The sequence below is a fragment of the Fundulus heteroclitus genome, chromosome 9 (assembly GCF_011125445.2).
Source record: "Fundulus heteroclitus isolate FHET01 chromosome 9, MU-UCD_Fhet_4.1, whole genome shotgun sequence".
Classification (NCBI taxonomy): Eukaryota; Metazoa; Chordata; class Actinopteri; order Cyprinodontiformes; family Fundulidae; genus Fundulus; species Fundulus heteroclitus.
Window position 1 is genome coordinate 19,653,650 of NC_046369.1, and position 26,317 is coordinate 19,679,966.

Here is a 26,317-nt window from a genome sequence, read left to right on the forward strand (position 1 = left end):
GAGCAGGTCAATTAGATTATTTGCCAATGGAATGAGTATTTTGACCCCTAAAATAAGATAATTAGACACTGTGCACTTGAAATAAGATGATGGAGATGAGTTGTTCCTATTTTAAGTGCAAACATCTTATTCAGTTGGCAAATGATCTTATTTAACTGCTCAAATCAAGGACAAATACACTAATTTTAAGAACATTTTACTTATTTTAAGTTCCGTTTTTGCAGTGTAGGGACCACAGCACACACGTGGAAGAAGGTGCTCTGCTCAAATGAAACCAAAAAAACTAATGCTGCACATCAACCTGGATAACACCGTCCACAAGGTACACCACGGCGGTGGCTGCATCATGCTGTGTGACCGGGGAAGGTGGTCAGAGTCGATGGGTTCAGTTTATCCTTCATCAGAACAACATCTTTAAGCATGCGCGTGTCAGAGTGGCCTCATCAGATCAGGGACCTAAAGCAAGACTTGGAAGTTTCAGTTCACACACAGTATTCTCCCAATCTGACTGAATTTGAGCTATTTTGCAAAGAAGATTGGAGAAAAAAAACATTTTAGTCTTAGTACTTAGATGTACCAATTCAGTATGTAAGTGGTCCAAAAGACCAGAATCTGTAATAGCAGCCAACGGTCATTTTTGTAATTGATCTGGAGGTGGGAGGCGGAATACAAATGAACGCCACACTCTTCAGATTTTAGATATAATTTCCCTTTCAAAGTTTTGGAGAGTTGTAAAAATGTGACAAAATGTTCAGGTGTAGTGTATGTTTTTGAAAGGCTCTGTAATATAAGCCAGTTACGGTTCAGTTTTACAAAATAAAGGCTTCAGAAAACAACGTTGCATTTTGTTTAACAATATTATATCATGTGACCATCCTCATGGTGACACATCCTCTAAGCGGCATAGGACAGGGTACGGCATCGTCTATCTGAATGCAGGTGTCTATGTACGGGTCCAACAGCACCATGTTGGGGAACGCTTTGTTGCTTTTCCTCTCGCTGACTAAGTAGATCTGGCCACTGACGTTGGTGCAGCCGCAAAAAAACTTTCTCCCCAACGTTTCTTCTTCGAGCACCGTCCATTCATCCGTCTCCTCATCGAAACGCAGGGCTTGGCCCCCAAACAGGTACAGGGCACCGTTGAGCTCAGCGGCAACCAGGTCATACCTTATTAAAGAGAGTTGAAAAGTCCAAATAAAACGCTTTTGACATGTTTGAAATCGTCTTTCTTCTTCGATCGTTTAAAGTTTAACAACGTGGGAAAGATAAACTTGTTTGCTCACCGTGGAAACGGAGAATAGGAAACCACATCCCACTGGTCCTCCTTCACCACGTATCTCTGAATTCCTGCATACACATCCCCATTTTCATCCAGGCCACATGCGACATAAATACACATTCCCAGAGCAGCAATCGCTGCCCTCTCTACTGCCTGGACCATGGGGCTCAGCCCCTCCCAGCCCTCCCCTGACCCCAGGACCAGCTTCTCTACGTCAGCCAGGAGGCCTTCATCCATACTGCCGCCTAGGACGTACAGAGCTGAATCCAGCCCGATGGAGCAGTGACTGTGTCTGGACTTCTGCATGGCCGGACCATCCAGCCAGCGGTGGTTGGCACATTCGTACATCCTGACCCAGTCCACACTGAACCACAGCACGTCTCTGAAGTAGCCTCCTGTCACGACCACATTGTCGCCTAAGAAAATTGGGGAAAGTGTCAACAAAAATCCCAGAAAAAAAAGATATTCTGCATTATACTGTTACACTGCAAAAAGGGAACTAAAACTAAGTGAAATTTTCTTGAAATCAATGTATTTTTCCTTAATTAGAGCAGGTAAATAAGACTATTTGCCAATGGAATAAGAGTTTTGCACTTAAAATAGGAAAATTCATCTCCATCATCTTATTTCAAGTTTAGGATATCTAATTGTCTTATTTTAGGGGTAAAAATACTCCTTCCATTGGTAAATAGTCTTATTTAGCTCCTCAAATCAAGGAAAAATACACTAATTTCAAGAACCTTTAACTTACTTTTAGTTCCCTTTTTGCAGTGCATGTATTTTATGGCTAGGGGGAAAAAAACTAACTTTTTTCTTTACAGTGCCTTGCAAAAGTATTCACACCCCTTGAAGATTTTAACATCTTATCACAGCACAACTAAATACCTCTCTTGGCTTTATTGAGGTTTAATCTGATGAACACCAAGTGATGTACAAACTGTGAGGTGGAAGCAAAATGTAATGTCGTTTTAAAAGGGTGCCATGCATTTGTATTCAACCCCTTTTATACCTAAAATCCAATTGATTCTCTTCAGAAATCACCCAAAGAGTAAATAGAGCCCACCTGTGTGTCTCAGTTTAAATCCAGCTGTTCTGTAAAGGCCTCACAACATTGTTAGAGAACATTAGTGGACAAACAGCACCACGGAGAGACACAACAGACATAAAGATCAGATAAACAGATAAAGATGTGGAGAAGGAGGGTATAGTCTTAAAAAATATATATTCTGGTCGTTTACTGTTCGCTGTTCAATCTATCATCTGAAACTGGGAAGAATATCCAGTAGTACAGCTGCAAACCTACTGAAACATAGTCATCCACCTAAGCTGGAAGGCCAGGCAAGGATAGTAATAATCTGTGATGCAGGAAAGAGACCCGTGGTTACTTTGGAGGAGCGGCAAAGATCCACTGCTCATATGGGAGAGTCTGTTTTCAGGACAAATTTTGGTGGTGCACTTTGAAAATCTGCCCTTTAGGAAGGAGTTGCAAGAAGAAAGCCTTTAGAAACCTAGTTATCTGTTAGAGAAAAGTAATGCTGAACACTAAGCAAACATTGTGGCAGACGCTGCTCTGCCAAAGCTGCACATTAGGACAAAAAACTGCGAAACATGGCGGTGGCAGCATCATACTATCTGGAGGCTTTTGTTTAGCGGGAACCCAGAAGCCATTTAAAGTTAAAGGAGAAGTAGATGGAGCTAAATAATGGGCAATCTTAAGAGATAACCTGCAGAAGATTTGAGACTGAAATGGAGGTTTGCCTTCAAGCAGCAGCACTACAATAGGCTGTATTGGATCCAAGCATATATTGATGTGCTTGAATGACATAGATACACTCTATTCAATTTAACCCACATGAGAACCCACTGCAAAGAAGAATAGGAAATAATTTCACCGTCTGGGTGTTCAGGACATACCCCACAAGATTCACAGCTAGTGTTGCCAAATGTGGTTCTACAAATTATTAGTAATATACGGAGACAATGTATTATCACCCCTCCACTTCACAGTCATGCATAACTTCAATTTCTATAACAGACGCATACGTTTGTAGTGAGACAAACCGTGAAAAATGTCCAAATGCATTAATACTTTTGAAAGGCATCTTAAAACATTGGGTCTTAATTTCAATATAGGCTACTCATTTTTCATTATTTTATCACACAAACATTACCCACTGCTGCCACAGAGTACTGAGTTAGGTTCTTTCTCTGCAGAGGCGAGCAGCTCTGCCATCTACCACTCTGAGGGTGAAACTGAAACAGCGCCTGTTCCTCCTTATCGTGAGGTCCGCCCAGGACATACAAAGTTTCTCTGGCTCTGGTTCTCCTCATTGACCTTCCCACACACCAAGAAGCAGGGAAATGTTGGTTGAGCTTGCTGATGAGCCTGGCTCTGGGGTCCGAGCTTTTCACTGTGGTCAAAAGTTTAGCGAGAAAGGGTAAAGAGAGAGACTCCGGCCTCACCAGCTCAACGAGCTCGAGGAAATGTTCCTCTCGATTAGGGTCAGACGACACCCAGCGCAGCGTTGCCTCCAGGGCCAGATCATCTTTGAAGATAGCCAGATCATCACTGGCAAGAAGGTCTGCTACTGTCTCCTTGGAGAGGCGTAGGAAGTCTTCTTGGGTTAAAACTGCAGAGAAGTGTGTGAGCGCCACCTGTCGTGCCGCAGTGTGCAGATGAGTGCAGCCAAGCTGCCAGGCGTAGGCCATCATTTCCAGGCAGTTGCTGAGGTGGAGCTCGCGCTCGAGGAACTTGCAGCACATCAGCCTGGGTCGCTCCAGCTGTAAGAAGTCTGCAGTCTCAAGGATTCCCAGAACATTTTCTCTGTTCAGAGCAAGTCTGCGGTTCTTGCTGTACTCGATCAAGACCTTAAAATACTGCAGATTCACCCCTTTGATCTCCACTTGTCTTTTTTTGCTCTCCAGTCCGTAGCCAAAAAACAGGGCCCTGAAGTAAGGACTCTGGAGAGCCAGATGGTGTCGGCTGACAAAAAAGCTCTCCCCTTCCACCCATAGGCTAACATCAGGGAGCATGTCAGGCTCTGGGGCTTCATCGTGGGAGGTAGATCCATCCGGGTCTGTTTTGTTCTCTGGTTTAGGGAGAGTAGCCGTTCTCAAGCTCTGGGATTTCAGCTCGGCGTTGGCGCTGCAGGCCATGTCAACACAGCCAAACTAATATGTGTCCCAGTTCACAACAGAACACACCAACTGGCTCTCAGTTCGAGTTTATAAATAGACTCTGCCCTATGACAGATCCAGAAGAGCAGAGCTGTCACCCCACTAACAGAAGGGAAAACAGAGGTGTTTTACATTAAACCATGAAAACTTTGTTCTAACAATATATTATACATAGAGGAAACAATGTTTTTCTCACATTATTGCAACATGTTTTACATTTTTGAACAATGTAGCATCACTCTATCTTAATTATTCACAGTGTGATAATCTTTTCACTTTTTTATGGTTATACATACATACATTTATATATGTGTGTATTTGATGTAGTATTCCATTCTTAAATGTATTATTTTCATCATATATCTGTGACCAATGAATCTTTATAATGTGTTACCACACACACACACGCGCGCGCGCGCGAGATGTAAAAAAGAAAATAATTCAATACAGAAATATGGACTTTGACATACTTTTAATGTGAAAAATGAGCCTCATTGGAATCCACATTCTAATTGAACACGATATAGATCGTGTGGACGTTTTTATAACAATAACATTTTTAAGACCGAAGAAATGTGTTACTGTATTTTTTTTATATAAATTAAAAATTATATCAGTTCTTTTTTTATGAAATCAGAAGCTCGAATAAACAAAACGTAAACCAATGACGTCACTCATGACGCTGAGCGATTTGATTGGCCTTATGAACCAGGAGTCGAGATTTAACTTCCGTGTCACGCAGCTAACATGGCGGTGAGTTCGTCGCGCATTTGCTTTCATTCAGACTCATACTTGACGTCTTAAATCCTACGACATTGTCAGAATCATTGCTTATCCGTGTTGAGATGAAGAACGGTTATTCAGACGTAATGATACAGCTGTTTATTTTCTGTGTTGACTGCATTTATGATCACCTGTGTTAGCAAAGCTAAGCTAGCTAGTTGTGCGAGTTTTACGCTTTTAACACAACATAACTCCGCTGTCTGCAGGACAAAGAAAAGAAGAAGAAGGAGAGCATCTTCGACTTGTCTAAATACATCGACAAGACGATTCGTGTGAAGTTCCAAGGAGGAAGAGAGGGTAGGTGCCTTATGTGAGCAAATGAGCTGAAGACATTCAGTCAGGCAGTGCGCTGAGTGCCTCTGTTTTGTCTTCCAGCCAGCGGGGTCCTCAAAGGCTTCGACCCTCTGCTAAACCTGGTGCTGGACGGCACGATCGAGTACATGCGAGGTAAGGACCTGTGCAGAATGTAAAGCAGTGTCGCCACATATTAGGAGACAAAAAAAAAGCGACTAGCTCTATAAAAGCAAGCCCATAAATAATAAATAAACAGGCAACCCACCACACGACGACGAGAATGGGGGGCATTTTAGTAAATAAGTGTTTTAGCTTCTTAAACAAAGAGACATATGGCATTGCATGTGTATAAATGAATAGATTTTACATTTTGATAAAGAAGCAAATGTTATATTTTTTTCACTTTCACTCACACATCCAACCCTGAGCTTTATGTACATACTCACCAACTTTTTCTTTTTTTAAGGCCTGGAAAAGTGTTAAACTCCAGGTCATTCCAGTGTCTTACACTTTGCTTGCAACTGGATCTGAAGCTTAAACCCTTGAAAAGGGAACTGTTTTGCACAACTTCGCATGTGCTGGCACGCTGCAACTTAAGGGTACTAAGTTTTACAACGCGATTCAGCCTTAGCTTGTCAAATACAGAGACAATATAGGCATTAAATTATGGTTCTTGGGTTGGGTTTCTGCAGTGTTGTCACTGTGTAAAAACTCATCTTCAAGTGGTCATCTGCACCACATGATCGACTTTCAGCAGTTATCGCCCCTTGTTGCAACCGTAAGCTGCATAAAATACAGGCAAAGTTGCTCCCTCTGCGTTTCCTCCCGTCTGCTCCTATGCCAGCCTATAGTAGAAAAGACCCAGCCAATATGGTGATGCTGGATGTGCTGTAGAACATAATGAGGCGTCTAGTATATTTTGTCTATGGGTAGGAGTGTGTGAACATAGAGGGATATTTCAGCTGGTTATCGTCACACTGATGGGAAGGCTTTAAATTTTGAGAAGGCTTTAAATGGGAGTTGTTAGCATCACTAGTGGACTGCGGGCACATCTCCTGCTCAACCTTGCATTACCCAACTACTGCGGCCTGGACAAAAAAGGTCACTAATTGCATTGCAAGAAGGAAGTTCTGTCTCAAGACTTTGACAAAAATGAGTATTGAACTATTTAAATCTCATTTCAGGTATACGGTAAAATTTTGCAAAAACAATGCTTAGAGTTGTAGCCAGGTGTTACTAATCAGATATGCTTGATTAGTGTAGCCAGTTCTTACAGAAGTATTGAGTAAAATACCATTTCATCAAAAATGTAAAGCCTGATCAAAATGCAGGCTGCACGGTTATGCAGTTGTTGGCACCGCTTCCTTGCCCAATGGCTGCTGGGTCCGCAACCCTCCAAGTCACTGGTCTCAAACTCCAGTCCAACAATGCCAACTTGTTCAGGCGTCTCTGCTTCAACCCACCTGACTCCAATATGAGCTCATTAGCAGAGCTTGACTGCATGCTAGTGAGATAGTTTAGCCATTTGATTCAGGCGTGTAGGGCAAGAGACTCATCTAAAGGTTGCAGGAAACCAGCCTCTGAGAAATTGTTTGAGACCACTGCTCCAGATGAAAGCGGGTACACAAAGTTAATGCATGCATATAGGTGCTTTTAATTTAAAGCAGAAAAGCAACAGTTTTACTGCAGTGCTGGTAATATTGATCAGGTATGGTTTTTTTTGTTTTTTTTTATGGCAACTGAGATCCAGTTGCCGTTTAAGTCTTTCTGTAGGAAGACTTAAACGGCATCAGAACTTGTTCTTCAAAAAGTGTTTTTTATGCTTTACTTTAGTTCTCGTACCTCTGCTCAAAAGCACACAAGGCCAAAAACTTTTTTCCAACTGATCTGTCATAAACTGCTTTTAATGCATATTTAGCTACTAACCTGACGAGACGCAGCACTACTAGTCTGACTGCAGCATGTTAAAGAATGTCATACATCTGGCCTGATCGTGGTGTGACCTTGTGTGCAGATCCAGACGACCAGCTGAAGCTGACAGAAGACACTCGGCAGCTGGGGTTGGTGGTCTGCAGAGGAACCTCCGTAGTGCTGATCTGTCCTCAGGATGGCATGGAAGCCATACCAAACCCGTTCATACAGCAGCAAGATGGCTAGTTGCTCTGTGGCACATACTTGATTTTTGTTTTTGTTTTGCTTTTTCACTCATTTCAGGACAGTTCTAATTCATACCAACAAGGCCAGTGACTTAAGTTAAGAATCAGCAGCAGCAAAATGAATCAAATGCACTTCAGTTCTACTTGTTTATGGTGTGCAAATGTTGCAAAGTTTTGTTTGTGAAGAGCCCAAAAGGTCTGGAAAGTGTTAACGGGACAGTTTTCTTTTATTTGTAGTATCTTTTTACTGTTCTTTGTTTTTGATTAAAAAAAATAAAATAAAGCATTGTCAGTTCGGCTGTCTTTGTTTTTGACAAAGCCTATAGTTTCTCTAGGAGGTTACGGTCCGGCCAGTTTGCTGGTTCGTTAAATACAGTGATACTGTGATAATTAGATCAGGTGTTGGTACCTTTGGCGGTGTGGGCAGGTGCCAGGTTCTTCAGGAAACAAGGGTCAGCTGCTCCATAAAGCTTGTCAGCAGAAGAAGGTGTATGGAAAATATTAATTTCCTGGTGGGTGTCTAAGATGACTGGACTGAATACAATGGATAAATTGCAGGTGACTCCCAAAGTCTTCACCGATGCTACAAACTTCACACTGGGATTTAAACTACTTGGATTTTGGGCCTCCATTCTTCCTCCAAACTCTGGAGCCTTAATTGTGCAAAAATAAATACAGTTTACTTTCATCTGAAAATAGGGATTCTGATATCTGTTTAGGGAATGGCTTAACACAGGGCACACAGGTCTTTTGTGTGTGTGTGTGTGTGTGTGTGTGTGAAGTAATGATTACATGTCCCCCAAATTTGAATGAAGTTCATATTTCTCTAATGGCTTCAATTATCCCTGTTTCTGCTTCTTTTTTTCTAACATGTTTTCCTTTCACAAAACTTTCCTCTAATATTTTTGGGTACAACACTGAACAACCAGTTTTTTTTATTAAGCAATTACATGCTGTCACTACTTTTGTTTTACCGGTTAAAGTTATTTAAAATACTCAGTTTTTATAGTTACTCTTTGTCTACCCTCATAACTGGATTACTTCAGACGTAAGGACTGTGGGGAATTTTATTTTTGTTTTACTTTTTGCCCTATTTTACTTCCAATATGGACAAAAGCAAGATTGACACCAGGGACATTAGCAGTATTATACAAAGACTTCAATCAATAGAACAGAAGGTTTCTCAGCTGGAGGTAAATATTGAGGCAGGCTCTGGAAATGAAACAATTCTACCGATGTCTAAAACCTCTGCCAGAAGCTCACCCACCTGACTTGGAGCCAAGCCGAAAACTATAGGAACCTGTAGTTAGGAGGCGCTGATTCAATCACCCCTTACCTAGGTGATACAGTGTAGCCAACATTGAGCCGAGACATCCCCTCGCCAGCACCAAAGAATAAAATGAGCACCTGGAGCTGACATGATTCCATCCTCCGTAACTCCAGAACATCTAATCAGCCAGCTCGAGCCATAACACATCATGTCTCCAAGTGAAAAACCACTAAACTTCACTGGTATTCCTCTGAAAAACAGGTTTGCTGCTCTTCAGCGGGGGCCTACGACGGACACCTCTCATCAACATCAACAAGAAGCAGGAGACGCGATCCAGAAACCAAAATGTATGGCAAAAGTTGTTATTGTTGGGGATGCAGCAGTTAATGGAATTGAATCAGTGTCTCCTACAGGTTTCTGAGTGAAAATAGAAATCATAGGAAGGGGGAGGGCTTGCCACACTATTTCATGATTCACTAAACTGTAAGTTTTCCTTAAAAAATGTGACTCTTTTGAATATTTGGCAATTGAGATAAAAGGCCATAAAGAAACTGACACTATTTGCAAAACCCCAAAATATGAAACAAATTCTTCAATGACTTGATTGAGCTTTTATCTGTTATATGCATTGATTATGACTGTTTAATAATTCTGGGAGATCTCAGCATCCACGCTGACAAGCCAAAAGCTGGAGATGCAAAAAAGCTGCATGATGCACTTGATAACTTTGGTTTTACTCAACATATCAAACAAGCAACGCACATTCGAGGACAAACTCTGGACTGGATTATCAGCAATGGTGTAAATATTTCCAACGTCTCTGTAACTGATGACGCCCTATCACTTAGAAAAACAGATATTGTAACAAATTGTATTGTATTTTACAGACAACACGGCTGAAACCTTTAATCAATTATATTCCTCCACCTCATTTCAAAGCTATAACACAACATATGAGTTAGTAGCCAATTTCCATTCCAAGATTTCCAACATTATCGCTTTAATTGCTCCCATTAAAGTGAAGGTTGTGTCTGGTAGGAAAAAATCTCCATGGAGAAAAGTCCCATTAGTGAGATGTGAAAGAAAACTTTGTCATAACGGCATAAAACTCGACTTCACGTTTATTATGAAATCTACAGAGAGGCTCCAAAGCTATCACTCGTCACTAGAACATGCAAGGGAATTTTTTTTTTGCAGAAGTCATAAACAAAAGCGTCAACAATGCTCGGGCTTTATTCACCACAGTTGAAAGACTGACAAACCCTCCTGTCATTGATCCACCGGAGCTCCACTCCACCAGGGCCTGCAATGAATTTGCCAATTTCTTTGCAGAGGAAATTTACAAAATTTTACAAAATAAAATTTATTATCTTTGTATCTAAAGAGGATGAACGAAGGTTAGCATCCAGCTCCAGTTATTACAACTACAACAAACTAGTGATTAGGCCTGAAATCTGGGTGTGGCGATGGACTCAGACCTGAACCTTGAATGACATAAAGACAGTTACAAAGTCTGCCTTCTATCACCTGAAGAACATTTCAAGGATTAAAAGACTGATCCCAACGAGATCTAGAGAAACTGCTTTTACTTTTAGTCGCATTCATTGCTGCAACGGTGCTTCCGAGATCTGCCAAAAAAAATCAACCAGACAACTGCAGCTGATCCACAATGCTGCTGTTCGCGTTCTCACTAAAACCAGGAAGATAGAGCACATCACCCCAGTTCTAAAGTCCTTACACTAGCTCCCTGTAGCTCAGAGAATAGACTTTAAAATACTTCTGTTAGTTTCTATGTCACTGAAGGCTTAGCACCAAAATACATTAAAGACCTGTCGTTGTTGTATCAACCTTCCAGACCACTCAGATCTTCTTGTTTACTCTGCATACCCAGAACCAGAACCAAACATGGAGAAGCAGCTTTCAGCTTCTATGCTCCACAAATCTGGAACAAACTTCCAGAAAACTGCAAAACAGCCGAAACAGAGTTCCTTTAAATCAAGACTGAAATCCACCTGTTTAGAGTTGCTATTGACCCACAATAACAGGAACACTGACCAACGTATTTGATGTGTATTGATGTTTTCACCTGATACAATTTAATGTTTGCTACTGGTCCCACAACCGGTGACTGTTTCGATGTGTTTTTGATGTTTTTATGTTTTTATGATCCAAACCACTTTGAACTGCCTTGCTGCCGAAATGTGCTATACAAATGACAGTGACTGTCTTCTGGTCATCTGTCAAGTCAGCAGTCCTTCCCACAAATGTGCATAACGTTTTTCACTGGTAAAACTCTAATACAAATTAACGATTTTGCATATTACTTGAAATTCACAGAAGAATTTGCAACATATAACCAATTAATCTAAATAATATCTCACTGAACTGAGTTGCTGAAATTAATTACCTCTTTGGTTACTTAATTGGGACGCACCTATAGTGATTCCCAGAAGCAGTGAGTTCAGTGATCTGTCAACAGCCCACTAAACTCTCCTTTTCATGCAGTAACAGAAGATTTTAAAGATGATCTTTAAAGGGGAGTTTCTGTGTTTGAAGATGAGCCATTCAAGCTTGTCCGCACACAAAGACACATTTGTGGTATTAACCGCTTAAAGACAGAAACACTCTAAGGACGGGGGGTGGGACTAGATAGCAATGCTTATTTTTGGCTTGTTCCTTTGAAGGATGGAGGACATATCCATTACCTATAACACTGGATTATATGTTTTATTGTATACAGTTTTCTTGAACGAGGATCCTGGGTTTGAATGTGATCAGAGCTGTGTGCAGAAGCTGTAGGCTTGGAGAAAAGGGCTCTGGTGGTAATAGGTGGAATAAAAAGGCCAAATTCCTGCAGGCTTCGCCCCTCCTCTGCTGCTCAGTCACTGTGTCAGTGGAGCACAAGCTGCCCTTTACTGGGAAGCGCAGAGCTCCCCTTAATGACACCTGGTCCTTCAGTAGTCGCCACATCTTTATCACTATTCTGGTGCAATGACGGATTAGTGGGTGTTTTATATTTTCCTGCAAACTATGGGAGATCTCAGGTGACAGAAGAAACCCCTGAGTACACCAGGGTGGGACCGAACAGGATCAGGACGGATGGACTGAGATCCGAGCGGGGATTTCTGAGGCTGAACTGAGCCCGTTGGAGTACACAGAAAGGGCGAGTGTCCAACGCTATAAAGATGTGACCCGCCTCGACTCAGCTGCAGCAAATAGCAGACCCTCCCGGCCCCCGTCGCCCTTGTCCTCCACTCGTGTTCCTGCTCCTGTGAGAACTGCGGGGTCATCTTTGCCTTCGCCTGGCAGGGTAATGAGAGAAGAAAGAGGTGAGTGCTGCTGCTTGTGCTCGTTGCTGCGTCCACTGATCCTCAGTCAGTGAGTGCAGAAAGGCATCCTTCAGCTGATAAAAAACCTAAAAAAAAAAAAAAAAAAAAGCTTGGTTGATTGGCGAACATCATGACCTCCTTGGTGTCCTTTACGCACAGCTCAGCCTGAACTCCTGGGTGAACGGTTCTCAGCGTTTTTCTGCTTTTCATTATTTTTCCAAACGATGTGTAATACTTAAGTTTGAAGTGTCAGAATGTTTTTTATTGATCTTACAAGCTCATGTTGTCAATAAAAAAACAAACCTGTTTCATACTCAACGTCTATTTATGATACACTCTGGGTTGCATTTCGATTTTCTTTCCTTCTTAACAGAGCAAGCCATCATTATTTCCTTGCAAATTATTAGAAAAATTGTTGAAACTTGGTCAGATTGGATGAAGAATGTCTGCAAAAAAAAAAAAAAAAAAGTTTTCAAGTCTTGCCACAATTTATTAAATGTATGTCTGGACTTTGACTAGGCCATTCTAACTTTATGCTTTGATCCAAAGCAGCATATCTCAGCCCCAGTCCTCTGGGCCCCGGGTCCTTTATGTTTTAGACGTGCCCCTGCTCCAGCATACCTGAATCACATGACTTCAATACTTCAGCAAGGCATCAAGTTTTGCAAAAACCCTGTTTATCAACCATTTATTTAAGTCAGGCGTGTGGCAGGAGGAAAAGATCTAAAACACGCAGGACAGTGGGTCCAAACCACCATAATATAGCTCTGCCTAGATGTTTGCTGGAAAGTGAACTTTTACCTCAGCCTTGAATCTTTTGCAACCTCTCGTGGATTTTGTTCCAGGATTGCGCTGTATTTAGCCCCCTCTTATATTCCTGTCAACTCTGACCAGCAATAAATTTCCTGCCAAACAAAAACATCCCCACAGCATGATACTTCTATACTACCACCATGCGTCATTGTGTGAATGGTGTGATAGCATTTAACCTCTAGGTCAAAAAGTTCTGTTTCGTCACAGAATATGTATACAATGTCTGTTTGCCAAACGGCAAACAGGACTTTTTTATGGCTTTCTTCTGCAGCCACTCTTCCATAAAGGCCAGATTTTTGTAATCTATGAGTAACAGTTGTCCTGTCAAGAGATTTTCGGAGCAGAGCTGTGGATCTGTGCAGTTCATCTAAGGGTGACACGGGCCTCTTGGCTGCAATACTGATAGAAAGTTCTCATCTGTTTTCCTGGTCAGCCAATCTTTGGTAGCTTTGCAGTTCTGCTAGACTTTTTCCATCTCAAGTTGTTGGATTGAACAGTTTTGGTCCATTATATCATGACTGCTTTAAAAAAAAAAAAAGTGTTACAACATCTAGAGATACATTATATACAACTGTGCAGATTTTTTTTTTAACAGTTCTTTGTTAAATACAGTTTGTCACATGCTGTTTTATCTTAAGGCCCGGCTCGTTCTGCATAACCCATCACCGTGAAGACATTTGAATGTGAGGCTGGTGCCGGGAGTCCAACATGGACGTCAGTAAGGACGGCGGTGGAGGGTCCCAGCCGTCTTCACCCTCCAACACCGGCTGCCATAAAGGCGTGGTCATAGCCTGCGTCGTCCTTTTCCTCATTGTAGGCATCTGTGCAGGCTTCGCTATTGGTGAGTCAGCGCACAATGTTCTTAGTTATGTTAATACCAAAACACTTTTTGTTGTTCTATTAACACTAGTCATTTAGTCAGGAAAAAATGTTGAACTTTTTAAAATATGTTAGCATACTGATTCCTCATCTCATTTTACTCCTTAAACAAAACACTGTATACCAACCATATGTGTTTTCTAGCTCAGGATGAAAGCAGGACAACTTTCCCCCTGAGAACTAGAGCTGCTCCCTTTTAGCTGAAGCTTTAGGGTTGAGGCTAATTTCAGTACAAGGCTCTCTGACATGAGTCCGTGAAGGTTTGTCCCACTCCTCACTTTCAGCTGTGAGGTGTTTCAGGGTTTCTCGCATGTTCAGCCCATTTCAAGTCACCCCACATCATCCCAGTGAGATCCAGATCTTTGACACGGTCCACATGTTGATTTCTTATTTGTCAGCCAGTCCGTGGTGGATTTACTGGTATGTTAACATCACTGAAATGTTACTAGGTCCAGTTCTGCTTCAGCTTTATTTATTATTTTACAATAGTTTATTGTTTATTGTTAAAAAGATCCCCATCAGCTGTCACCAAAAGTGGGACAAGCTAGTCTTCCTGGGGTCCACAAGACAAAACAAAAATCACTTAACAATTAAACATTATAGATATTATTATAGATGTCATCAGAAATCATTCTGAATAAGTTACTACATTCATATCTATTACATTAATTCTCACTTTCATACAATAAATATGTTAATTCGCTACTCACAAATGTAAATAGTGCATTCAAGTAATAATTAAAAGATACTTTACTATTCAGTTCACATATATTCAGTGGGCAATTATTCCAATAACTGATGGCACGATAAATAAATGTTCTCTTCAAGGCATTTGATTTTGGACGTGGTAACATCATCTCACCACCATTAGCTAACCTTGTCACATAAGAATGAACCTGATCACATCTGACAATTTGGTTATGTAAGAAAACGGGTTGAATACTGATAGTGTCTGTTCTTATGGAACAATGTAAAACCAACCTGGCAGCTCTGTTCTGGGCAGTCTGTAATTTCCCTAGTTGACCTTTAGAAGCGGAGGACCATACAGGTGCACAATAGTCTCCGGCACAACTCATGGTTGGTTCTATAATGCTGAGATGGCCATTTCATATGCTGCATCAAAGCATCCCCAAAATGTGACACCTCCAACTCTATGCTTCACAGTTTCTTCAGACTTTATTTTCTTGTAATGCTGCATTTGGTAAATGCCAAAAACATGTAATTTAGAGCCTTGCTATGAATATTCACAAAAATGATCTTTTAAATGTGCAGCTGAATGATAATAACGTCTGTCTAAGTCTGATCTGGTGTCCAAATAATAGAATTTTAGGCTCATCTATCCAAAGAACATTAAGTCCTGGTTTTATACATTCTCTTTGGTAATTTCAGTATAACTTAATATAGAGTTATGGGTTTGTCCTCACACAGCTCCCATTCAAGTTAAACTTGGGCAGTTTCTTTTTGATTGTAAAGCCACGTACCATCAGATCAACAATGGCGAAAACCTGCTGTAGGTCGTCTTTATCACATTTTAGGGTTTCTGGAGACTTCTTTTAGCATTTCCTCGTAGGGTGAACTGGTTTGGACAGCCAGATCTGGGGATGGTGACGGCTGTTTATAATGTTCTCCACTTGAGTACTTTTCTCCAACGCTGGTTTCAAATTATTTTGAGACTTCTTTAAGTCTTGATTGCGCATTGACACAGCTGATAGCACTGTTGCCTAGCAGCCAGACGATCCTGGATTTGCATCCCGGCCTTCATAGGATTTGCATGTTTTCTCTGTGCTTTTGTGAATCCTACTTTGTAAATTCTTGTTATAATCTTCTGTTTACCCATGACATATATCATATATTTCCCCTTGTTCATCGCCAGCATACCTGCTGGAGGAGCCACATGATTTTTTGGAGACAGTGGAGCTGAAGGGCCTTAAGTACAATCCAGATCTACAGGATGAAAGCTCTGGTTTCTCCATAATGCTTTCCTCGGCTTTAAAGTCCAAGGTGATGGCTGAAAAGCAACATAAAAACACAAAAACGTAACACGAGAAGGATTACAGTGTTACCCATTATGGTCTTTCAGGTTAAAGATATCTTCACTGCCTCATCTATATCAAATCATTACGAGGACTGCAACATTGTTGCCTATGGGTAAGTAAGACTGGTAGTTTAACCAAGAGAAAACATCTGGGGAGACATACTGAAACAGATCTCTTGCCCCCTTGTTTACAGTAACACCCATGGTGACGTGATGGCAACATTAAGGCTGTTCTTCAGGGTGTCCAAAATCCAGCAGTATTCAGACAACTTTGTTCAGGACCTGCTGAGAGCAGGGCTCGGCTCGGCGCTGCATGGGAAACCACTAGAGGTGCCTGGGTTTGGACAGATCAGCTCCATCGTCTTGTTGGGTAACGAAGCCATCATCACGATGCATTGCACTGAGTGAAATACGGATCTGGGACCTTAATCTCAAACTAAAGGAATAAATGTTTGTCTCTCCCTTCCCGCAGGAGCCAGGGGGAAGTCCTTTTATGTAATCGGAGATGACATGGCAGGTGAGTAACGAAGCTTCTCAGTTTTTAAAAGCTACAAAATCTCTTTGAATTTGGAAACATTCAATTTTAATGTATCCCGAAGATAATAAAATTGTTTATTAAATTTAGAAACGTAGATTTAAAACACATTTAGCCTCAGTTTACAGTACCCGTGTATACTTTATTCAAACCACTTGGACTTTTTTCCCCATTTGATCACTTTACAACCACAAACCTCTATATATTCATTGCAACCTTATGTGAAAGACCAACTCAAAGTGGTACACAATTGTGAAGTATAAAAAAAAAAGTTATACATGATTTAAAACATTTTCACAAATTAAAAACTGCTAAGTGCGGCGTGCAAAAGCAGTCAGCCCCCTTTTCTCTAAGTGCAACCAATTGCCTTCAGAAGTTGCCTGATGACAGCTAATGACTGAACAGAGTACAGCTGTGTGTCTATTTGTATTTAGACCCCTTTATTCTGGTACCCTGAAAAACAAGACAGGAAGATGAAGACCAGGGAACACACAAGATAGTTTAAATCAGAGTAATGAGAATTGCTTGGGACAACTACAACCCTACATTGACCGGCTGGGTGAAAAGAAAGAACATTATTCGGAGAAGCAGCCATGAGGACTTAGGTAACTTTATGGAGAAGGGGCAATAAGCTTATTTTTAGGGGAAACGATCCGAAGATCTGCTCACAGTTTGCCACAGGCCATATAGTAAACATGACAAACATGTGGAAGATGCTGTTTTCAGATGAGACCAAAACTTTTTAGCTTTTGTCCAAAACGCTAAAAAGCAGCCGAGCACATCATTCTAAACACACTATTCCTGTGAGAAACACGGTGGCAGCATTGTACTGTGGGGATGCAGGGCTCTAGCACGTACAGGGAAGTTGATCAGATTTGGGCTAATGTGTACTTTACACTAAAAGAACCAGAGCTACAATTAAATAATTTAGATTTGGTCAGATCTATTTGTGACAATAGCCTCGTAAAAGTCCTAGTAGACCAAACTGGCCTAACTCTAAATCTGTAAACTTGAAAATCGACGTACAAAAAAAGCTCCCCGTCCAGTCTGACTGAGCTTGAGCAGTTTTACAAAGGAAATCGGATCAGGACTTCTATCTGTAGATATGCAAAGCTGTTACACACGTGCTCCATAAAGCCAGCCGTAGTTGCAGCATGAGGTGGTTCTGCAAAGTATTCACTGTGATTGTGGGGCTGAATACAAATGCGTACCTTGCATTTACAGATTTCCATTTGCAAACATTTTTGAAAGCATTTCTTCCCTTCCAGCTAACACTTGTGCTGTGCTTTATGTTAGAACACCCCCTTTCAACCCACATTAAAAACACTGACCTTTATGGTTCTAACATGACAAAACGTGAAAAAAGCTCAAAATGTGTGAAAACCTCAACAAGGCAACGGATAACTTAAGAAAACGCTCAGATATGCACACTTCTTCTCCTACGATATAAGGATTCCCTTTATAAATATTCTTTATTCTGGTGCATGCCTCATCTAATGACCTTCTCTTGCATCGGGGATTTGCAGCCAGGTGTCCGGTAAAAGCGTATACCTGCGCCAACGGCGAATGCATCACCAAGAAGAACCCAGAGTGTGACTTAATTCCCGACTGCGCGGACTCGTCTGACGAGGCTTTCTGTGGTAAGCGCTCCCTCCATCCAAAACGGCTCCAGAATGCGTGTGTTCGTTACGCTTATTTGGTACGGAGCAGGCCCGGTTTGCAGAAACTGCCACAGATTCCAAACTCTCACCCATGTCAACCATCCTCCTGATCAGACTGTGGCTTACGCCCGGCCATGGGGAGCCGGATAGTCGGCGGCGAGGACGCTCGCGAGGGGGAGCTGCCGTGGCAGGTCAGCCTGAGGTATCACTGGAGGCACACGTGCGGAGCCTCCATCATCAACGAGCGCTGGATTGTCAGCGCAGCGCACTGCTTCGAAGGGTGGATTCTCATTTTATATGCTTGTTTGTTTCGTTTTTATATCCGTCTCCAGTCAAGTCTAAGACCTGTATCCTTTCTCTTCTCAGTGCCTCTACTCCCAGCGAGTGGACGGCCCTGGTTGGAGCCAAACTGGTCAACGGCATAGAGGCCGAGTCAAAAACCATCAACATCAAGTCGATATTTATGAATCCTAAATACGACCCCATGACCAACGACAACGATGTGGCCGTCCTGGAGCTGGAGACGCCGCTCGTCTTCAACTCCCACGTCCAGCCGGTCTGCATCCCCTCCCCGTCCCACGTTTTTGAGCCGGGTCAGAGCTGCATCGTGTCTGGGTGGGGCGCTCTGGAGCAGTTTAACAGTGAGTTTGCGCACACATGCCTACGCTGCGTCGCAACAGATCCGTCGTTTAACACAGACGTTTACTGATAGACCGAAATAAATCAGAGAATATAACCCTGAGAAATCAGTGTTGCTTCAATTAACTTTGTTTTTTTAAGTCCCCTGTCGTGTTTTACGTTGGTTACCATTGGCATCTATGGTGCAAGGCTGCTGCTTATTCTGTGCTTCGGGTTTTACGATAAGATGCTTTTATTTGTCATTATACATACAAGGTACATACAACGAAATTTTGTAGCTCAGATGGGGGGTTAGCCTGAGCCACTAATGGCTGACTCGACCAGCATGTCTTTAGCGTCCGGAGGAAACCGATGCAGACACGGAGAGAACATGAAGACCCCACACAGAAAGGCCCTTAGTGCTGTGAGGGAGTGGTTAGCAAGAGTGCTAACCACTGTGACACCATCCTGCCCATTTTTTATAATAATAGTCATCTTTATTGTCATTGCATACAACATACATTCCAATGAAGTCGAATGAAATCTGTTCTCTGCATTTAACCCATCCCCTTGGGGAGCAGTGGGCTGTCACTGTGCAACACCCAGGGAGTTAATTTGGAGCCTCTGGGACACAGGCGCAATGCTCTAACCACTAGGCCACTGCCCCCCAATAAAAGATGTTCCCTGACCGGGAATCAAACCCGGGCCGCCGGCGGTGAGAGCGCCGAATCCTAACTACTAGACCACCAGCCAGTTACTGTCACTGTTGTGAAGGTACAGTTCAATACACTTCAGTGTATTCCACAAGATCTATTTTTGTGACAGACCAACATAAAGTGGTGCATAATTTTGAACTGGAAGATCTTGCAATCTGAAAACCGAGGCCTGCATTTATATTCATCCATGTTTAAAAAAAAAAATAAAAAAACAATTAACCCATGAGAACCCCTGAAAGCCTCAAAAGCAAAATTTAAAGGGGGTCTCAAATTGTGTCAAAAAAATTAAAAATGAAATATTTTTTTGTCACTAATGGTCACTAAAAAATTTTTAAGCTCAACATGTCCAGTATTTAAAATTCAAAACATTTATTCACAAATATCAGAATCAGAATCAGACATACTTTAATGATCCCAGGGGGAAATATGTTCTGTTTTTTGCCAAGTGGAGCCAGCCAATCCTGTTTGCGTATGCAAATTAGGCATGTGCGTGCCAAACAGAAGAAAGACGTAATGCTGACAACAATTAATACTAAAAATGTTTATATTTTAGTATTAGGAACTGATCTTATCTGTTGTGCCTGTGCACTTTATCTGTTTCACTGTTGGTGAATGAGAAACGTCCTCTCGAGTCCTTGTATGTCTGGTGAATGTGAAGAATTGACATTAAAGCCAACTTTGACTTTGACATTGTAATGTTATAGGCCTACTGCATACTGAGAAAATGTACATCGGTATTGCGTAACAATCGGGAGATGGGGACCCCCCCAAATATTGACAGGTATTTTGCACACTGTATAGGATGAATGATGCTGGAGTACCTGGAGAAAAACCACACATGCACTGTGCATTTATTAGAAAATGCTAAAAGAGACCCCTGGCTGGGACTTGAACCCTGGTTTTTGATTTTCTTTTTTTAAACAGTACCACTTTGGGATTTGTGTTGATCTTTTTTACATAACAAAGCTCTAACACACTGATGGAAGATAGAAACTCATTTCCAAATTGATTTACCTTAACAACTTAGAAGTAAAAAATACAATCTTACAAAGTTTGATTGCTGATTCTTTCTGCATTTTCCGTCTGCTGTGCAGCAAAGGTGCCCAACGTACTGCAGAAAGCGGTGGTTAAAATCATCGACTCCAAGGCCTGCAATCAGTCGGCCGTGTACAGAGGTGCCGTTTCTCAGAACATGATGTGTGCCGGATTCCTGCAGGGGAAGGTGGACTCCTGTCAGGTCAGACTGCATATAGTTTCATGTCTTTTGGCCTTTATTCGGGATCTGTGAGGCCAAACATGTGCCGTACCTTGTTGTAACATGTACAGCCCCTTGCTGTGATAATCCGCTCTAATGGGAACAGCGACGGTTATTAACCTCTGTAAAGAAAATGTCAGACGTTTCGGAAAATACGCTTTACATGTTTGTGTCTCAGTGTTTTGATAAACTCCACTTGATTATCTGCCAGCAGGAGCCCCTTCAGCCTAAACCCGCGTTCCTGTGTGTCGTCCGCAGGGCGACTCCGGGGGGCCGCTCGTGTGTGAGGGGGCCCCGGGGAGGTTCTTCCTGGCCGGGGTGGTGAGCTGGGGCGTGGGTTGTGCCCAGGTCAACAGGCCCGGTGTTTACGCCCGCGTCACCAAGCTCAGAAACTTCATCCTGAAGTTCACAGAGCCAGCTTGGCTCAGCGACCAACCTAAGCCTGCTGCAACAGTACCGGTTCCGGTGACCAGCAAGTCCTCCGGGAACCTTCAAGTGCCGGGGTACTTGGAAATGGATGAACCAGCCGGTGCACCTGTACCTGGTAACGTCGCCATCAGATTTGGGAGTTCAAAACCCTGTTTAAATGTATTATGACAGTAATAATACATTTATGCATTCCAGCCATAAACTGCAGTGATACCTTCCAGTGTAGCTCCAGTTTGTGCATCAGTAAGGTCAACCCGGAGTGCGACAGAATCCGCGACTGCCCCAACGAGGCTGACGAGGAAAACTGCGGTAACGGTTCAGTGCGCTCGGAGCACAGCGGCCGCTGGGTTTTGACAGCGTGGTTCCTGAACCCTGTCTCTCTTCCAGACTGCGGCGTCCGTCCTGCGCTGGGCGTTCAGCGGATCATAGGCGGAGTCGCCGCCCGGAGGGGAGAGTGGCCGTGGATCGGCAGCCTCCAGTACCAGAGACAGCATCGCTGTGGCGCCACGCTCATTCACAAGAAGTGGTTACTGACCGCTGCACACTGTTTCAATAGGTACTACTACTACACCCTGTGTTGCTCTGTTAACAATAATAAAACAAACCACTAAGAGCTTTAATTGATGGTCCTCCGTAGTGATTCCAGTCCCACTGACTGGGCGGTCAGCCTCGGATCTGTGCTGCGGACTGGGTTAGGCGCGCTGGTTATTCCCATACAGAGAGTGATTATCCACCCGGCTTTTAACGGCACCAACATGGACCACGACGTGGCTCTGCTGGAGCTGGCGGTGCCGGCCCCCGTGTCCTACACCATCCAGCCGGTGTGCCTTCCCTCTCCGGTGCATCTCTTCCTGGAGAACTCAGAGTGCTTCATCACAGGCTGGGGCTCCATGAGGGAAGGAGGTGAGAGATGAAAACTCTCTTTTTGCTTTCACAATTACAGGCTTCCCATCATCAAATCAATCAAATGTATATAAAAGCATACCTGCATTGGGTGTACAAAAGCCTTCTCTAAAGGAAGATTTCATTTATTAACAATAATAAACTCTGATTCTCTGATTAAGGAAAAAAAGCGATCTGAACCAACCTGACCCTGCGTGAAAAACAAATTACTTTATATACATGAAAACTGGTTATGCCACCCTTGACAGTAACAACTCCCCTCAAGCTTTCACAATAACAGGCAATAATCAGAATCAGATTCAGAATCAAGTTTATTGCCAAGTAGGTTTGCACTTACAAGGAATTTGACTTGGTGTTGATGGTGCAGACAAAACAAAGTAGATATAAATACAGAAAGCTATATATACGGTAGACTGTGCGTTAATGTAACGCAGAAGGTCTGGAGATGCTATGTCGGTGTAGCTTGTAGGTCCTGAACAGGAGAGGGAGAGAGGCAGTGTTAAATAAGGATTTAAAATGTCTGCGGAGGTATTTTCGTCTACTTTTCTTTATAAATTTGCTTAAATTGAGCAACACTGGATGGGTTTGAAGCAGTATCAGCTTGTTTATGGTCAGCAAGTCCAAAATCTATTTACATTCAACACCTGCTGTTGCTCTTAGGTTGTTAAAAATTCTTGCTTAACTGAGCATCTGGGACGCTGCGTTCAACTCCTGGAGTTTTTAACCTTTTAAAGCCTGATACAAGTAATTGTGAGGAAAATTCACATTTTAAAAAAAAATCTTTTTTGGGTACTTTAAAAAAAATTAAAAATAAAACGTCAGACTATTCAGAATTTTCTTTGCCCCTTTTTTTACTACGTTAGACCAAAAATCGTAAATTGTACATTCTGAAAAATATTGACTTTGTTGAAGTGGTAGAGGTCTCAGAAATATCTGTATTACAAATTATACATTTAAAAATAATTATTATTATGATTAAATAAAGTAATGCTAAATAAAATGCTAATTTGGAGTTATAGGGTTACTATTACATTTATCAGGTAAGGTTTTAGTGGTATTTTTGATGAGAGAAAGGTATTTCTGACCATAGGGATATTTTATCACAGTAATCAGTTAAAGCTATAATCATCATCTCTAATAGAATATTCAATTTAATAAATTAGTTCAACAGCTTGGACATTTTACTGATTGCTACTTAAAGTGCATCTGTACATAAATTAGAAAAGAGTAATTAGTTGGTCAGTAATTTTGACAGTCCCATATGATATAGAAATGCTTTTCACAATGTATTTTTGGCTATTAATGGCTTTTCACAACTGAATTCCCTCAAATATCCTACTGTAAACGCTACATTGAAGGTTATTTTGTAGCACGCTTAATAGTCAGAAATGTTGTAGTCATGGTGAAAATTCCCGACCCACTGAGAATAGTTATCTCATCCAGGTTCACTGACCAACCTGCTGCAGAAAGCTGCAGTGAACATCATCGAGCAGGACGACTGCCGGCCGTCGTACAGTAACGGCCTGACTCCCAACATGATGTGCGCCGGATTTATGGAGGGAGGACGAGACTCCTGCCTGGTAAGAAACGCCACGAGAAATCATTTTAAAAAGAAAGAAGGAAAAAAAAAAAACCTGGAAGCTAGATTTATGCCAAGCTTGTGGGAGGTTCCTTTCTTGGCAGATTTTGTGCAATGAGAACAAGCTCTCAGGGGTGCTGGAAAGCTGAAGCCTGTTTGATCAGTGGATGATTAGTTGAGTGAGAACGCCTCACAAACTCAACGCATTCCTGCCTTGGTCAAAGCACCCAGCACCGTTACTTTAGTTAATTAATTACACAAAATATACAGGTTTTTTTTATTGTTACTCGCTCAAAAATAATGAATTATTTTACTAAAACCAACAAGGTGGCCTCTGTTTAGTAGACAATATAAATATTATTATCCAAGACATGAAAAGGGTCTAACATGTTTGCCTTATTAAAAGAAAGCCACACACAAAAGTAACTTTTTTTTTGCACATTTTTTGCAACATTAATTGATTTATTGATCTGTGCGCTACAAGAACTTGACATCGGTCCCTCTTTCTTTAAAATGCTTGCTACAATTTAAAACAGAAGTCTGCTTTTGACCAAAAGTTGCTGAATGTTTGTGATCATTTTTACTCTGAAATTAAAACATAACCACAAAAAAATTGTATTAGTTAGACGCATAGTTTTTATTGTACCTAAAATAAATGTGAAATTCTTGCTCTAATTTTTGTAAGTGTCCCTTGTGTTGCTTTTTATTGCAGTCAGGGGCCCGGTTTTTAGCCCATGGGTCTGCATTGTGGGCACGCCTTGAATCAGATATTTCTATTTACCGGACAGATGACGCCGTTTTGCCTTTCCGCTTAAATAACCAGGCTCTTGATCGTTCCAGGGGGATTCTGGAGGGCCGCTGACTTGCCGTCACCACTTCGGCCCGTGGTTTATTGCCGGGGTGACCAGCTGGGGACACGGATGTGGACGGTCCGGTTTTCCCGGGGTTTACACTCGGGTGACGTCTGTCAGGAAATGGATATCAACACACCTACCTTTCTGATAAGAGGGGGGGAGGAAAAAAGTGCCCGTAAAGAAAAACACGTGGAAACAGTGGATTTTTGCTGATAACTCTTTTCCGCGTCACTGTACTGTACAAGGACTAAAGTCATACCAGAGACCAGATAAACATAAAAACACCGACCTACGTCTCATGGACCATTCAACATGTACTGATGAAGTAATCACAAGCGGCGGGTAACGCGCTGCCAACACTTGCATGATTAAAAGTATTTATTGCTCTTATTTATTTTCCTGATGGGTAGAAATACTGGTATGGGTGTTGTTTTTGTACTGCGTGGCTTTCTGAGTGCACACTGGTCAGCCTTAGCATTAAAAGCCACCGACAGGAGAGGGGCACGGATCTTCTTATTGCGATGCAGCATGGTGCTGGAGATCCTTGCTTCCTGACATTTACAGGGATGTTTGGAAAGACATTGCACCTCTAGACAACAGTGATGTCTCAGGTATGGCACAAAGGCCTATTTTACACGGCCTCCAAACTCTGATTGCAACCTGATTGTGCAGCAGTGCTTTGTGCCGTGACATATAGTTCTTACTAGGCAGCTTTCCCCCTTAAAAAAAATTATCGTTTTCACTTTTTCTTTTCTTGAGGAACTAGAATGATTCAAATCATCAAAAAAAAAAATACGAATGTGTCACACAAAGATAACCTGAGTTAAAACAAACCCCCCAGTTTTCAAATGATGGCATTTATTAAAGGAAAAAAGCTCTCTGTGGTATGTAGTTCAACGCTCATTTTGATCCTGGAGCTCTCCCGCTGATGCCACTTTTGCCCAGTTTCTTTTCTCGTGGTTGAATCACAAACACGGACCTTAACTGAGAAAGGTTTTGGTTTGCAGTGGTCCAATTTGTTGTTTTGAGATCATCTCAGACTTCCTGGGTGAGTCACTGATGAGCTCTTGTGGTAATTATGGTCGGCTGGCCACTCCTAGGAGTTTCATGTTCTCTCCATTTGTGGATAATGGCTCTAAATGTCATTCATCTGAGTGCTAAAGCCTTAGAAATAGCTTTGTAGCCCTTTCCAGACTGACAGATGTCAATAACTTTGTTTCTCATTTGTTCTCTGATTTCTTCAGATCAGAGCATGTTTTGCTTTTCTAAAGCTTTTAGCCTACTTCGTGCCGTCAGGCAGGTTTCTTTTAAATGATTTCTCGATTCTAGAAATCTGGCAGTAATGAAAACTGGGTGTGAGTGAAACAAAGATATTTGTTTAATCACAATTAATTCATGATTTAACAAGTGGGGTAATTACCTTTTAACATAGGGCCATGTTGGTTTGCATAGCATTTTTCCTTTATTAAATAAATTCATAATATGAAAAACTGATTTGTTTAATTTCTTTGATTCCCTGAAACAATTGCTTGACAAAAAAAAGATGTGTAAAAAGCCTTAAATTCCTTTTATCACAGTAGCATAATGTCCCTCTGATTATCTTGGCAACATGCAAGCTTTATTTTGACTATATCACTTTAATAAAAGGGAATACATCTTAGAAGAAATGTATTTTAAACTAAATTGTGAATCAAACTATTTTATATATATGCTTGCTGTTGATATTTTGTACAACCCACTTTTTCCCCGTTT

At 41.8% G+C, this 26,317-nt stretch overlaps 3 protein-coding genes across 3 annotated transcripts; 2 read left to right on the forward strand and 1 right to left on the reverse strand.

Annotated features, from left to right (window-relative positions):
* Positions 1-212: 212 nt before the first annotated feature.
* On the reverse strand, positions 213-4,463 carry LOC105936879 (kelch-like protein 23). The gene is made up of 3 exons (XM_012877912.3): positions 3,451-4,463; positions 1,284-1,695; positions 213-1,167 (listed from the first exon to the last, which is right to left on the reverse strand). The coding sequence occupies exons 1-3, from the start codon at positions 4,433-4,435 to the stop codon at positions 864-866; spliced, it is 1,701 nt and encodes a 566-aa protein (XP_012733366.2). The 5' UTR covers positions 4,436-4,463; the 3' UTR covers positions 213-863.
* Positions 4,464-5,123: 660 nt separating this feature from the next.
* Positions 5,124-7,984, forward strand: lsm7 (LSM7 homolog, U6 small nuclear RNA and mRNA degradation associated). The gene is made up of 4 exons (XM_012877780.3): positions 5,124-5,209; positions 5,446-5,536; positions 5,615-5,686; positions 7,548-7,984. The coding sequence occupies exons 1-4, from the start codon at positions 5,204-5,206 to the stop codon at positions 7,688-7,690; spliced, it is 312 nt and encodes a 103-aa protein (XP_012733234.1). The 5' UTR covers positions 5,124-5,203; the 3' UTR covers positions 7,691-7,984.
* A 4,165-nt stretch (positions 7,985-12,149) lies between these two features.
* Positions 12,150-26,048, forward strand: tmprss9 (transmembrane serine protease 9). The gene is made up of 16 exons (XM_021324215.2): positions 12,150-12,288; positions 13,740-13,942; positions 15,854-15,981; positions 16,061-16,128; positions 16,210-16,385; positions 16,488-16,532; positions 18,077-18,190; positions 18,326-18,491; positions 18,578-18,852; positions 20,640-20,782; positions 21,059-21,344; positions 21,425-21,538; positions 21,617-21,785; positions 21,867-22,132; positions 23,576-23,712; positions 24,552-26,048. The coding sequence occupies exons 2-16, from the start codon at positions 13,810-13,812 to the stop codon at positions 24,711-24,713; spliced, it is 2,382 nt and encodes a 793-aa protein (XP_021179890.2). The 5' UTR covers positions 12,150-12,288; positions 13,740-13,809; the 3' UTR covers positions 24,714-26,048.
* The last annotated feature ends 269 nt before the right edge of the window (positions 26,049-26,317 follow it).